Source organism: Micrasema longulum, unplaced genomic scaffold (genome assembly GCF_059751315.1).
Source record: "Micrasema longulum isolate JH-2025_06_02 unplaced genomic scaffold, ASM5975131v1 h1tg001597l, whole genome shotgun sequence".
In the NCBI taxonomy this organism is placed as follows: Eukaryota; Metazoa; Arthropoda; class Insecta; order Trichoptera; family Brachycentridae; genus Micrasema; species Micrasema longulum.
The window spans coordinates 328,495-344,227 of NW_028278779.1; the positions used below are offsets into that span (position 1 = coordinate 328,495).

The 15,733-nt window shown below is 33.6% G+C and overlaps 1 protein-coding gene across 1 annotated transcript in view; it reads left to right on the forward strand.

The window, feature by feature from the left end:
• Dhc98D (Dynein heavy chain at 89D) overlaps window positions 1–15,733 on the forward strand; it is an 86,743-nt gene that overhangs the window by 2,507 nt on the left and 68,503 nt on the right. Inside the window, exons 5-13 of the mRNA XM_088236720.1 lie at window positions 302–482; window positions 1,322–1,561; window positions 3,103–3,293; window positions 4,534–4,732; window positions 5,689–5,936; window positions 8,113–8,257; window positions 10,821–10,934; window positions 11,082–11,271; window positions 12,985–13,122. Coding sequence (XP_088092846.1) covers window positions 302–482; window positions 1,322–1,561; window positions 3,103–3,293; window positions 4,534–4,732; window positions 5,689–5,936; window positions 8,113–8,257; window positions 10,821–10,934; window positions 11,082–11,271; window positions 12,985–13,122 — 1,646 coding nt within the window. The remainder of the gene's footprint in view (window positions 1–301; window positions 483–1,321; window positions 1,562–3,102; window positions 3,294–4,533; window positions 4,733–5,688; window positions 5,937–8,112; window positions 8,258–10,820; window positions 10,935–11,081; window positions 11,272–12,984; window positions 13,123–15,733) is intronic.

The window sequence follows — 15,733 nt, forward strand, 5'->3', positions numbered from 1 at the left end:
CGGCCTCATGTTGTAATGGTCAGAACGTTTGCCTACCATGCGAGTGGTCTCAGGTTCGATTCCCGACATGGTTGATAGAAAATATTTATTTAAAAGATGTTCATTTACTCTAGAATATTTCATAGTCCCTGGACTGGTACCTGAAGCTTAAGACTGAACTTATTTTCATGTAATAAAAAAATATCAAGATACGCTGCAATTAGTGTACCAATGCAATGTCCTATGCACCATTAGGTGCAGAAAGGGAATGGTGATGATGAAAATGATTTATTGATGTTTTAAATTCATTAAATATTTTAAGGTCCATTGAGCATTTGGAGGGTGATATACACCTCCCAATGCCTACCATCCCAGAACTAACCGAGCAAAACATGTCGGCGAGGAAATTAGTGAAAATACCAGAAGTTGTGGAAAAGATGGAAGAAGGCGTCACCATGTGGATTGAATTTATTTCTTCTGTTTATGATACCAGCGATTACAAGGTATTCCTTCCTGTAATTTTTATTTCCCTTCATCTATCTGATTTTTTTTCAGGATTTTATTATTAGATTAAATTTGGTGGGGGTGGGCACCTTTCACTTCAGTAGACCGAAGTGCTTAGGTGACTAATTTCGGATGAGGACCCAGTATTGCGGGGTATAACGTAATCCCTTGCCCAGGGCTACGGGTGTTTTAGCAAGTAAAGAAGATTTATGTATAAATCAAGATAAGTAAAGTAAATAATAATATTAATAAACCTGAGGAGGTACATTTTATTAAGTATATAATTTTTTTTTTAAACTTACGCACCCACACACACGCACCCTCTCCCTTATTCATTCACATTCACTCTAGTATTGTTAATATTTTTCTACTTATTTTGTTTATGTAATAGCTGTACAAATCCAAAATAAAATAAATAAATATTATGTTAGCGTAATACAACAGAGATGATGAACATTTTAGAGAAGGGAATATACAAGTCTAGGCATCCACAGGGCTTATGACCTGTCATTTGCTGGTTTAAATTGCCACTTTAAACACTGTGTAACATTCACCATTCTGTCTATATTTGAACATCTATATTTCTTCAATTCTTTCATCTGTTGATGTTTGTGAAGTTAAAGAGCTGAAACGTTTATTTATGCGGGTGAAATTCATCTATTTTTTTTTACTAGTGACCTGGTTTCGTCGTGACCGACATCATCAGACTGGTTGACTGGTGGAAAAAAATTATAAATAAAAGTGGAATAAAACTATAAAGTATTGTTATTATAATTAAAATGCAGTTCCACCAAGAAATGTCAGTAGAAAATCTCAATAATAATGTGTTTGTCTCCAGAACATGGTGGGTGAGAGCCCCGTTGACGAGTGTCACTTCTGGCAGTCGCAGAACATGCGGCTGTTCCAGCTTGGCCAGCAGCTGCAGTCAGCTCCCGTGCAGCGCATCCTGGAGGCCCTCGGCCTGGCCGCCTCCCCCAGCCTGGCCCCCCTCCGCCAGCAGATGCAACGCTTCAACAAGCGCTACAAGAGCGTGAGGGACAACTCCAACTTCCTCTCTGCACTCATGAGATACTTCAGGGTATTTGGGTTTCCTCACATCTAACATAATTAAGGATAATTTATTGCTGAAATATGTAATACAACAAAGTCCTTCTGAATTGCATCTGACAATTGACTCACATTTTAATTTTATGTAAAAATGATATATTATAATAATTGGTGTACAACTTTGCTTCTGCCATTTTTTTTTTTTAAAACTAGTAAGCAACGTCTGGAGAATAAGGCGGTTGGGGTAGAAATCCTGGGAAATCACTTTATCATGTCTCTTGTTGTATTGTGGCCGTTTGTCTTTCAATGCTCGGCTTAAATTCATTAATTACTTTCGATAATAATCAATGATTAATTCACTCGGTTTTAACAGTTCATAATACACTACGCCGAGCTGGTCCCACAAAGAGCATGAACTTAGAGCCGTGAATATTCAGTTTGGCCGTCGACGTGGAAGCATGGCCAGAAAATACCCATGACTTTCTGCGCTTGGCGTTATCGTAATGGATCCATCCACAATGCGATGCAGAAATCCCTTCTGTTTTTGCCTTTCAAGCAACTGTTCACAAGCAAACCAACGCCGTTCAACATCTCTCGGTTTCAACACTTATGGCATCCAATTTTCTTGCTTTTCAATCATTCCCATGGTTTTGAGTCATTTTAAATTGCTTGTTGAGTTACTCTTAATGATTGTGCCAATTCTTGTTGACTTTAACACGGGTCTTCATCAAGCAATGCCTCCAATTCTATATCTTCGAAAATCTTTTCTCTTCCACCGCATTGGATGTCTTTACGTGAAAATCACCGTTCTTGAAGCAACCTTAGTTTAATTTTATGATGCAGACACAAATCCACTAATGTTTATATGAGGTTATGTGGACAGATGCCTTGCGTGACATGTATGACCTATTTATTTTGACCACTACTTATGGCTAAAGCCATCTACAGAAAAATGGCAAAGCAAAATTGTGCACCTAATATTTTATTTTATAAGTTGTTTAAGCTTGTCGTCTCTGTTTTATTAAATTTAACACAATTCATTTTTATTTCAACTGAACTGAACATAGATCACAGTACTATACCGACTATGACACGGTTCAAACTACCAGTGAAAGATATCATTTTTCTACACAACCATCCAATCTACATGGGATCACCCAAAAAAAGAGTGTACGTATTCATAACAGTTATCGAGAAAATCTACGCACCTATTTTATATAGGTGCCATTGGACATTCTCATTAATAATCAAAACTTCAAAGTGTAAAGTTTTGTTCTTAAATTTGTTGTTTTATATTTCCTATGTTGTTTGTTTGTATTACAAAAGCGCTGATAAACTTTTATTCATTATTAATTTTTCATGATCTTGATTTTTTTTACTTTTGTAAATAAATTGAAAAGTGAAACAAACATTACTCTTCTTATCTAAGATAAGTAGTTTTTTAAGCCAAAATTATATAATTTTCCTGAAATTGATCCAGAACTGGCAGAGAGATCACACATAACTTATTCAGCAGTGAATGAACCAACGTACGTCACAATATATCTGCACACATGTTTTCTCTTTCTTCAGATTTTGACCTACAGTTCAGACTTGAAGGCCATCACCAGCATCATCCCTTCCCTAATGGAGGGCCTCAACATGCTGTGGGTCCTATCCAAGTTCTACTGCAATGATGACCACATGGTGCCACTGTTTGAGAAAATTGCTTTCTGCCTTTGTCAAAAGATCGAAATCTATCTCAATGTGGTGACACTCTTCTCGTAAGTGATTTTCTTTTGATACAGATTAACGACTTCTTTCACATCATTAATTTAGATAAAAGGAAATTTTTAAAAAACACAGACAAGTCATGCATTCAAATGGGGTTTATTGAATCACGACTTCTCAATTTGTAGCATTCATGGAAGAAAGTACAAATATGTGCTTTTAGTGTGTAGGTAATAAAAAAAATGCTGATTTTGAAGTTACCTAGTTGTAGTAATTAAAATAAATCATTAAAATTTGGGATTAATTTTCATACATTTTAAATGTTTTTAGTTCATTTAAAACCCAGTTTTGTGTTTTTTTTTACCGCAATTAACATCAGAAAAAATTGCCATCCGCATTGAAAACTGAGAGCTCAAGAGTCTGATGTTAGTCTCTATCATTGTATCCACTTTTTTGTCGGAATAATTTGTAATTTTATTGTGTTTTGCGGACATTCATTGCCGCCATTTTCGTGTTTTTGATAGCTCATGAATCTGAAGTTAGTCTCTAGTCATTATACCAACTTGTTGTTTGGAAAAAATTGCAATCGCCACTGAAAACTGACAGCTCAAGAGCCTGAAATTAGTCTCTTATCATTGTACCAACTTGTTGGTAAGTTAAATCAATAGATGAAATTTTTGCCGCCATTTTTTTGTTTCTGCTTTACAGACATTTATTCCCACCATTTTTTCGTTTTTTGGTTATAATTTTATAAACAGTTTATACAAACATTTATTGCTGCCATTTTCGTGTTTTAGTTGTAATTTTTAGTTTTAGAATGTGCTATACTTTTTTTATGCCTTAATGTTTGAATTTAAACTTTTTTTTTTTATAAAAATTTTTGAGTATGTCCAAATGCTTGCAGACTGGCTGGATTTCCTCCCTAGGGAGTTGTTCATATTTAAATTTATGGAAGAGTTGAGGAAATGTGAATGATCAAACATGGGCAGAATGGTGAATGTTACACAGTGTGTAAAGTGGCCACTTAATCCAGCCAATCACAGGTCATAAGCCCTGTAAATGCCTAGACTTCCATATTTCCTTCTCAAAAATGTTTTCCCTCTCTGTTGAAATATTTTTTTTTCTATTCAGATAAAAAATATGAGTATAAAGTATTACAACTAAATACAATTTTTATATCAATTTAATGCATATATTTACATTGATGTTTCCCATTACTTTTTTTTTTCTTCTGAAAATGTTTTGTTTAACCAGTCAAACAGAACTTACTTGCTGTTTTTTTATGTTTCTTAGGAAACCTCACGCAGAAGTGTTGGACTTAGCCTTGTCGGGTCAGGCTATGTTGGAGAAATGGAAGGAGCATTACATGCTGACTCGGAAAAAGATAGAAGAGTCGGTCAAAGGCCCCCGCTGGGAGTTTGATAAAGTCAAGTTGTTCCAGAGAACCGATTACTTGGCCAGTGTTTGTGCTGACCTTGCATCAGTTGCCCAGGTATATCCATTTTTTTTATCTTTATTTGAATTCAAGTTTAATACAAACTCTTCTACTACTACTACTACTACCATCGCCTATTTCTCTATAGGGATAGGCAGAGAGAATGGATTGCCACACATTTCTATCCTAACATACATTTCTAGCTCTTTCCACATTTATACATCTTGTCATACATGCCTTTCGGTTGTTTCTACTTTAAGATTTTGGACTTAAGAATTTGGTTTATCTGATCATGCCAAATCTTCCTTAATCGTCCTTGTCATGTATATCTGTTTTACCATTCTTTCGTCATCCATTTGTTCTACATGACCAAACCATCTCGGTGCCCCTTTCTTATCAATTACACCTGTCTCAGATTTGCACTCTCGCCTTTCATAATCCTATCATACAATGATTGTTTTTGATTTACGTATAGAAGAGTCCCGACTTAACACATAATTTTCTAACAAGTCGGGACATAAAAAAAATACAATTGTGCAATGATAAAATTGGGTATTTTGTGCATTAAATAAAAAATTCCCACACGCTTGTCTAAGAGATCGCATTTCAATCGCATCAACTCTGTTTTCGTCCTTCTTCTGCCAGTTCCATGTTGCACTTCCATACTTGAGTGTTGAGACTAAAACTCCGTTGTGCCCAGTATAGCTTCGATTGACATGTTTTTATTAGGAATTATTTTGTTTGATGCGGCGTTTATTTTTCTGCTCGCATTCGCCCTCCTTTCAACATCGTTTTCTACTCTTCCGTCTCTTGTAAGCTGCTTCCCATTTAATCAAAAGTTGAAACAACCATAATATACTCTGGAACCTCTTTTTACATGGGGGATACATTCCACACAGTACCAGGTAAAAAAAGTACACTAAAAAAAATCAATGCTGGGTAGATTTCATTGTAAAAAAAATTCAATTCAAAATTTCTAAAAATGAAATTTCACCTTTATGTATCTCCAACAGATTCTGATTGAATTCAAAAATATCCTCGGAGCCGAGTTAAAATCTATTATAAGAGACCAAGCGAGAATAGACGGAGTTGTCGATAGAGTCAACAAACTGATCACCCCGATACGGACCGTTGACTTCAGCCTCTACATACCGGACAATAAGGAGAATTGGGATGAGATTATGAACGAAGTAAAAAAGGAAGCTTTGGTTTTGGAGAAGGAAGCGAGACGTTTCATCGACGAATCATTTGAAAACCTCAGGTAGAAACATTTCACCTTCTCAAAACTGTTTTCCCTCTCTGTTGCAACAAATTTAGATCTAAATAACTCCCAAAAATCTAGCTTATCTACAAACATTTGGACATGTTTATTTATTTTACACTCTATATACGCATACAATTTTATAATTATTATATAATTATTATTATTTTATACAAAAATTGAAATCAAAAATTGACTAAAAATTATAATAATTAGTATCAAGGCGGCCTCCGTGGTGTAGTGGTCAAGACGCTTGACTCATACACGAAAGGTACCGTGTTCGATTCCCGGTGAGAACACAAAAATAAAAATATGATTTTTTTCAAACCTGGGTGTTCTGTGATGTAATTCACCACTGTAATTGGGCTTCCTGGTCTGTTGTGGTGCAAAAATAAATAAATATATAAATTATACTATGAAGAGAGGATAGGAGATGGGAAGGAAAGAAGAAGGAGAAAGGAACAATTTAAATATTTAAATAGTGACATTTCAATCTTGATTTCAATGTAAATAAAGAACAATATTTTGAGTTTGTTCAAATTTTTGTAGACAAGGACTGGATTAAACTCCCTGGGGAGCTGTTAACATTAACATATAACAACAGAGATGAAGAACATTTAAGAGAAGGTAATATGGAAAGGTTTCAGCTCTTTAACTTCACAAACATCGACAGATGAAAGAATTGAAGGAATATAGATGTTCAAATATGGGCAGAATGGTGAATGTTACACAGTGTGTAAAGTGGCCACTTAAACCAGCCAATGACAGGTCATAAGCCCTGTAAATGCCTAGACTTCCATATTACCTTCTCTTAAATGTTGTTCATCTCTGTTGTAATATGTTAATAGTAAATAAAGATGTCTCTAACATGAGTGGGTAGATTATTCCACAATCGAGCAGCTACTACTGTGAAAGAGGAAGCAAGAAAATTAGCACAGTAAAGTGGTATTAAAAGGGTTCTCTCATTACTAGAGCGAAGAGATAGTCCGTGTTGTGATAGAGGTTGGAAGAGCTCTCTCAGATAAACAGGCGAAGTGCGATTATTCAAACTATTGTGAAGAAGTGATAGAATGTGAATGTTTCTTCTATGACTGATATTGAAGCAGTGTAGACATACTCAAAACGTGCGCCACTGCTATGTGGCTGCCACTATCAAAAGAAAACTCTAACTGGCAAACACACTACCCAATTTGTCTTCATATAAAAGAAATGCTAAGATCAAAACGCACTAGGGCAGCACTGCGCAGCGCATCGCAGCAACACGAAATATTGTTTTCACTGTTTTGTATGAAACAAACCCCACTATAGGTATCTGATATATTTAGTGTAGGGTATTGTTCCTGTAGAACAAACCTTTTGAACTTTTTCAAAGATGGTGAATGGTAATTATATTTATTTATTCATGCATTTCATATACAGTTTTTTGTTCACTTTGCCTAGCTGTGTGAAACAGTACTTATGATTTTCTTGTTTTTTTACTGTAGAATGTTTTATTATTTAAACTTTCTACTGAGTATGCTGTATAATTTTTGGGTTATTTTTTAAAATATAAATCTTGTATAATTTTTGATTTGATTTTTTTTTTTTATAAATCTTGATTTTAAAATTCATGTTTTTGAAAAAAAAGGAAAAAAATTTTAAGCCAAATATGTTAATATTATAAATGTTTGTAAAAGGCAGATTTGCCGTTTATGTTAATAAAATAAATAAATACCGTTCGCAGCACTAAAAAAAATATTGTCGTATTTAAAAAAATTTTAAATGTATTTTTTTATAAACTACACAATAATCTTAGAATTAAAGCCCAGCTGAACCGTAAGCATACAACTCGTCAGCAGGTTTATATATTTATTACTTTGTGTCATACTTAACCTACATTAATATTTTTTTTATTTCAAAAACATTACATATTATACCATATTTAAACTTCATTATATTATTTCAAATTAAAACTATCATTGATACAAAAATTTTTTTTTCCATTAGCCATAATTTAAACATACGTCTCAATTCCGTATTTAACTCACTATTCCTTTTGCCATATTTATTACAATATCTGAGAACATTGCTCCGCTGAGGCGCCACATCACCGTGTGCGGTTTGACCCTAAAACAGCTTGTAAAAATATGAGTATAATAAACATTTCCTTTTTTTGAAACCATTTTTTTGTCTTTAGGACATCAGAAGAAGCGCTGGAAATGCTGTTAAGATTTGTTGAAGTAAAAACTCGTGAATCTTTACATGAGTTACTACTCACAAAGTTCGATTTGGTGATGCAGCAGTTTTCCAATGAAATCGAACAAATAAGCGATCTTTTCCATGTAAGCTTGTATTGATGATTTAATAATCCTTTGGTGCTTGATTTCAATATTACCGATAAAATCAACAAACGATTGTATGTGTCTTCAAGAAGATCTGGACTATCTTTCCTAATACTATGCTCGTAACAAATTATATCTAAACATATCCAAATCCTTCCATCTTACCTTTACTCGAAACATTGATATCATCTATTATCAATATAACCTCGTTACTTAATCTATTAAAAATGTTCAAATAATTCGGGACCTCGGTGTTCTGTTAATTCTGTAGAAAAAGCTTACAAAATGTTAGGGTTTGTCATACGATCAACCAAACCTTTCACAAGAACTGACGCATTAAGAAAACTTTTTTTTCCGTATGTACGTGTGTCCTAGAGTTTGGTTCGCCGATTTGGAATCCTCAATACAATACTTACAAAAATCATATTGAACATATTCAAAACTATTTTCTTAGACAATTAGATTTCAAAAATAATGTTTCATTTTCAAGTAGGACTGAGTCCGCTAATTTTTACATGGTTCAAAATCTCGCAACTCGGCGTACCATGTTGGATATGAGCTTTCTCTACAAAATTGTTAACAACCTAATTGATAGCCCAGAAATTGTTAAAGGCATTTCATATCGAGTCCCTGTCCGTAGAACTCGTCAATCTGTACTCTTTGACATTCCTAACTCAATGACTAATTTAATGAAAAATAGCATTCTTCGAAGAATACAGATTACCTATATGACAGTTTTAGTGACATCGACATATTACATTGTAAATACCATATTTTTATCAGATCTGTTAAAGACATTTTCAATTTATCTCCCGCTTGACTTTTAACTTTTAATTTTACTTTTAATTTTATCTTTCAATTTTAACTTTTTAATTTTAATTCTTAATTTTAACTTTTAATTTTCATTTAAACTTTTAATTTTAACTTTCACTTTTGATTTTAATTTTAACTTTTAATTTCAACTCTTCATTTATATTTATTCATATGTACATCTACTACCTGCATCTAATCAATTATTATTGGTTGTGAATTTTTTCAAAGAAATATCAATGTTCATGGAAGCAGAGAGAGAGGGAGGAAAGTAGAGTTGGAGCTACACAATGTCTTCTCCCTTTTATGTACTTTTTATTTAATATTCATATTTTTACTTTTTTAGAATTTAATTCTTTTTTCCCCTCTCCTCCTGCATTCATAATAAACTAGTATGAAATCTGTAATTGGTTTTGCTTTTTTTAACTGTTCTTTTGTACCTTGTATTTATATAAAGACTATGATTTCCTTAATAAATAAATAAATAGTAAACTCGGCTACATCGAACATGTCAGGCATATTACAGGTAACGCATTCAAAATTTTAGGTTTTATCACTAGAGTCATTAAACTATTTAAAGATATAAATACCCTAAAAATTTTGTATCACATTTGTTTTAAGCCGGGTTGAACATGCAACTTTAATCTGGTCCCCATACTATAAAAGCCACAAATATAAAAAGTTCAAAATATATTGTTAAAATGTATGTCGTACAGAAATAATTACCAATTTAATAATTATAACAAAGCGAGAAGACATTTTAAGATAGATTCCTTGGATAATAGATGACGGATAGCTGACTTAATGTTTTTATTCAAGCTTATAAATGGCATTTCTGACTACCCTAATTTACTTATTATAATTGATTTTCACGTACCCTTTAGACATACCTGTAAAACCAAATTCTTTTACTGTGCTCACGTAAACACTAATGTAGCGAAAAATTCATGCACACATAGAATTTGCAATTTGTATAATACTACCATTATCAGAGTCAATGCGAGTGATATATTTAACTTGAATATTAATAAATTCAAAAAGGAAATTAGCAACAGCCTACAGGCATTATCGTTGTTGGCAAGTAATGATAGGTAAATGCAATACTATTTTTTTTTTTTCATTTTTATTTAAAATTTACTAAAGTGTATACCTAAATAATTTATTATAGTATATATCGTGGGTATACTGGCAAAAAGCTTTAACTCTCAAATCCCTGTTTTGAGAAATCAAGCATTTATGTTTTGTTCCAATTTTACTCTTTTATATCTTATTTAAATATAGTAAGATGTTAAGTGCTCATTTAAGAACATGTTTTAATTTTTCCGTTTCTTAATTTTATATCAAGTAAATATTAAGTTATTTATAGCTTTTAGCCTGAATAAAATACCCGGTATACGACTTAACCTTAAATTTATTTTTAAAACTATAGATATATGAAATTTAATATCACTTAGTGTATTTTGCCAATTTGTAGAGAGTTAAAAACTTTACAAAACTGCATCATCAGGTCAAATCTGCATATTTTCGAGTTAATTTTTTTTGCCAGTATTCCCACGATATACAACACTGTCGGCGGCTGACGGCTAGTTTCATAACTATAGCAACGAGTTACACAGAAATATTATGAACTATCAAAACATTTATATCTCTTTCTCACACAAATATTTGCATGTGTTTCGTGATATTTGCAACGTAATATTTAAACTCGTAAAGGAATAGTCGTCTATTCATGTTTTTTATTTTATATTTTCAGAGCAAACGAAACAATCCGCCTCTCCTATACAACCACCCGCCAATGTCTGGATCCATCTACTGGTGTCGGATTCTTTCTAATAAACTGAGGAAATCGTACAACATATTTATACACGTAATTCTTATATATATTTTTTTGTATTTATCATCAATCCATCAATTCATTTTGATTTAAAGACAGATTTATTAAGTTCTCAACATTTCACTCTATATTTTTAACCTTTAATGTCAAGTGCTTTAGCAACTAAATTATTTTTTTTAGACAAAGGAATTGGATAACTCCCAGCAAAGGGAGGTATCCTTCGGTAAGTACAGAGCCCTCATGAAGGTGATGAAGGAATATGAAGAGTGTACATTCCAGACGTGGCTAAAGGATGCTGTGCCAATTGTCAAAAATGGAATGAAGAGGAAAATTCTTAAAGTTGTTTTTAAGAAACCACCAGTAGTTGAAGGTAGATAAATACTTTTTTCACTTTGCTTCATATCTGGCCACACTGATGATTAAACGTCAAATAAATATAAACAAGTGAAATAAAACATTATGGTTTTCATTTAGAACATTATTGCGACCTTAAACATTACCCAAAATACTGAATTAGGTTGAATTGACCGAACCGTATTCGTTTTTTTCGGTTTTTTTAACAGTTTTATACGTCATTTGACATACAATCATCAGTGTGGCCATTTTATGAAGCAAAGCGTCGTTGCATTGAAAAAATAAAAATACCCAAAATAACCACTCTCTAGAGGGTAGAGAAGCTTCAGAATACCACCCGAGGCCTATATTACCTACTGCGTGTTATTATAAAAACATTACACAATAATATAAGTATTATAAACACTAACTTTGCGATTTTATTTTTCCCATAATAATGTCAAATTTTTGTTTTTTAATGGCTGGCAATCTATTTTATGGTGTCTATTTCTGTCCGCTAGGTTGCAATTCGTAATCCTGCCAAAAACGGCATTTACATTTTTTTTTTTTTCTTATTTTTTTTTTTGCACCACAACAGGCCAGGAAGCCCAATCACAGTAATGAATTACATCACAGAACACCCAGGCTTGAGAAAAATCACATTTCATTTTTTTGTTCTCACCGGGAATCGAACCCGGAACCTTCCTTCTTAATTAGATTCCTTGAGTTATTTTTAAGTATTTCCATTCTCTATTATATTAAGTTTAGTTAAGTTTATATATTGTATCTTCTGTATTAATAAAAGATAATAAACCTGTAAGTACAATCTTTTACTCTATCTGTGTATTACATATACCATGTTAGTCTGAAGATTTATCCAAAACGGGCGTGGAGTGAAAAACGTTCTCACAAGACGATTTTTACGGAACAATATCAACGCGGATAAATATTTAGCAATTTATGTAGAACCTACTAGGCAGTCGACATAACCTGAAGTTTAGAAGGTAACAAATACCACCATATTATTTTTTTTAAATCAGCTTAGTTAAATGGTCTATTAACAAATTTTTAAAACCACTGAACTTCCTCATTGAGCACCTGATTCCTTCCGTTATTATTTGCATTATTTAAGGTCAAATGCCAACTGGCCTGTGACCTAATATGTTTCAATTTATGTATGTTTTCATTATAATAACATAGCAATAACTTTTAACTTCATATAAGGAAAAAAAACTGAATTTTTAAATAATTTTCTTATACCGCAAAAAAGGTAAACCCTGTCACGTCCGAAACAACCGATCGGTATTAGCACGGAGAAATATTGACGTATAAAAAATAATAATTTGGTAGTGTTTCAGGGGAGAAAACAGAAGTGTTGAAGGGGTAGCTAGCTCTGCGCTCTGCCGAAGTAAGCAACCATTTGTTTTTTTTTAATTTAAAAACGCTTCTAAATATTTTTTTAATATGCCAGTATGTCATCTTGCTCATACCGATCATTGTGGTTTTGGATGTGACAGGGTTTACTATACACGCTGTATTAAATATTTTTTACAACTGCCAGATTTAATTCAGGTTTCAGAGGATTAAAGATTTGTTAGAAATGTAGTCTAGATCTGATAAGACTTCTTAATTCACACTATTATCCAAGGTTATACGAATAACAATAAAGTGGATTTTGTAACTCTTAATCATTTCATGTCTGCATCTATAATTTTCTACATATTTATGTAAATCCGTTGTTTATTTGTAGAAAGACCCCGCCCTTCATCAGTTCACCTATCAGAAGACGGTGAGAAGTATGTGGCAAAGAGAAAGAAGTCCCTTATCTCAGAAGCTTCTGTTCAACCTGAAGATGTTTACAGACTTCAGCAGGATGCCAAAAGAAGAAGTACAATTAATTTGTGTTTAGCTTTCTTATGGTGCATACGAGTATATGTTTTTTTTTTTAATTTGTAAGAACAGATTTTCAGAGAATGTTTCTGTTTAGCTCACATATAATTTCAACCTAACTTAGTCTTTGAAAATATTATGTATCTTTTTTGGGTGATACCGTGTATGTTGGATTTGATCCGACGTTTCGGCTACCATTGCAGGAGCCATCTTCAGGGAAAACTGTGTGTTTTATAGAGAAATGTATGTAGTACTTAAACACATACATTTCTCTATAAAACACACAGTTTTCCCTGAAGATGGCTCCTGCAATGGTAGCCGAAACGTCGGATCAAATCCAACATACACGGTATCACCCAAAAAAGATACATAATATTGATAACAGTGACCGTGAAAACCTTCGCACCTATTTAGTCTTTGAACTTTGTTTAAACCTTCAATTCTTATATTTAATAGACTTAAGTTAGAGTAGAACTATTTATTATGTACTATTTATTTTACAACGCTGCATATTATTTCTATGCCCTCTGTAATGGCCATCGGTTCGAATTCGTCACGGCAGTGACATCTGTTGAGAAAAGATGAAGTCAACCGAAAAGGACAACGTATTTGATTAGTTAATCAAATACGTAGTTTTAATGGGCGTCGATAGATGGCTCGCCTGGTTTTCCGTCACTGCACACGGGCGGAAATACATTAAAAATTATTGTTGCAAATTTCGCCATATTGGGCACGCCACTGGGTTTTTGTAATCTCCTTTAAATCTTCGAAATAATCGCGAAGGTGTTAAAATTCAGAGTCAACAGTTAATCCATCTCCTAGGAAGTGACCAGGAAGACGAATTGGATGCAGACCAGGACTTCGGGATTGCCCAGGTCAGTTGTATTCAATTTTCTTTGACGGATTACCTGTCAGTTGGGTTCGAACTGTTGGCCATTATTATATAAATTAACTTTGATTGTTATTTAAGAATCGAAACTGCAAAACAAGAAACATGTATAGCTTGTGAATGACATAACATTATACACCCTCTCTCACTATTAGTAAATTTTCCGACTCCCGAAAGAAAACTTTACTTTTTTTTACACTCTGCAGATAAAGCGTTGTCAATTCGGCGCCCAACGTGGAGCATCCATTCGTTCTACCTGGCCAAATTATTTTAGTTATCCTTTCTTAATTTTATCAATTATACATGTCTCAGATTTGCTCTCTCGCCTGATTTCATCTTTTGTTACCCTGTCATATATAGATTTCCTACACATTTGTCTGAGAGATTGCATTTCGACCACATTCACTCTGCTTTCATCCTTCTTCTGCTGCTTCTTTAATTTTCTTTTTGGTAGAAAAGATGTAGGAATAAATCATCCTCATTCCCTTTCCGCACCTAATGGTGCATAGGGTACTGCGTTAGTATACCAATCGCAGGGTATCTTATTCATTTTTGTTACATGACGGTAAGATGATCAGTCTACGCTTCAGGTACCAGTCCAGGGACTATGAAATATTCTAGCATAAAGCATGTCGGGAATCGAACCTGAGGCCTCTTGCATGGTAGGCGAACACGCTGACCACTCTACCACAAGGTCAATGAGGAATAAAAAATAAGTATTTAATATGTCTACAATATATGCAAGCGAAGCGATTTGCTTATGAATATCAAAAAATTGAATGTGATGGTTTTTAAAAGAAACGAAAGTATGACTAAATGTGAAATCATTGTGAATGGGGCTTTACTGAAACAGGTACAGGAATTTGTGTATCTAGGAAGTATGTTTACTAGAGATAGAATGACTTAGAAAGATATTGAAAGGAGGGTGAGGGCCCGGGAACAGAGTGACCGGTGCACTTAAATCAACCTTGGAAAATAAATATTTGTCGCAAGAGGCAAAATTAGCAGTTCACAATGGAGTCCTGATGTCGTCCCTGATGTATGAGAATGGAAGTATGGACTTGGAAAATAGGGATGAAAGTAGGCTGAATGATGTCAAAAGCGATCTCTCAGGCGAATGTGTGGTAAAACTATGTACGATAAATGCACAAATGTCGAGATCCGTACATTATGTAAGGCTGAGACAAAATCAAGAAAGTTGGTCTGCGTTGATTTGGATGTGTAGAGTGAATGGACAGTGAAAGAACGACTTAAAAGATTTACAATGCGAATGTCGATGAATGCAGCAATAAAAGAAGACCAAGAAAGACATGGCATTAGTTAACGAGCATTTGCGGTCGCAGGCCCTATGGCCCAGGCATGGAATGCTCTCCCAGCAGAGGTGCGAGGCTGTGAAAGTGAAGTGATGTTTCGGAAAAAACTTAAAACCCACTTGTTGTCTAAATCATTTGAATAAATCCGTAGCATGTGACAACAAAACAAATTGTTTTAATTAAATTACAAATTTAAAAGCTTCAAATAAATTTATTTAACAAGAGAATCACTATGTAAAGCGCCCTTGGGGCATTATATTACAAAAATAGCGCTATATAAGTTATCCATAATAATAATAATAATAATAATGGCCTAATCCAACAAATACTTAAAGATGGATGTGTCAAAAGTTGGAATAATCTGTGCGTGTGTATGAGAAGATGTAAGCGTGTAGGGAAGCAAGATC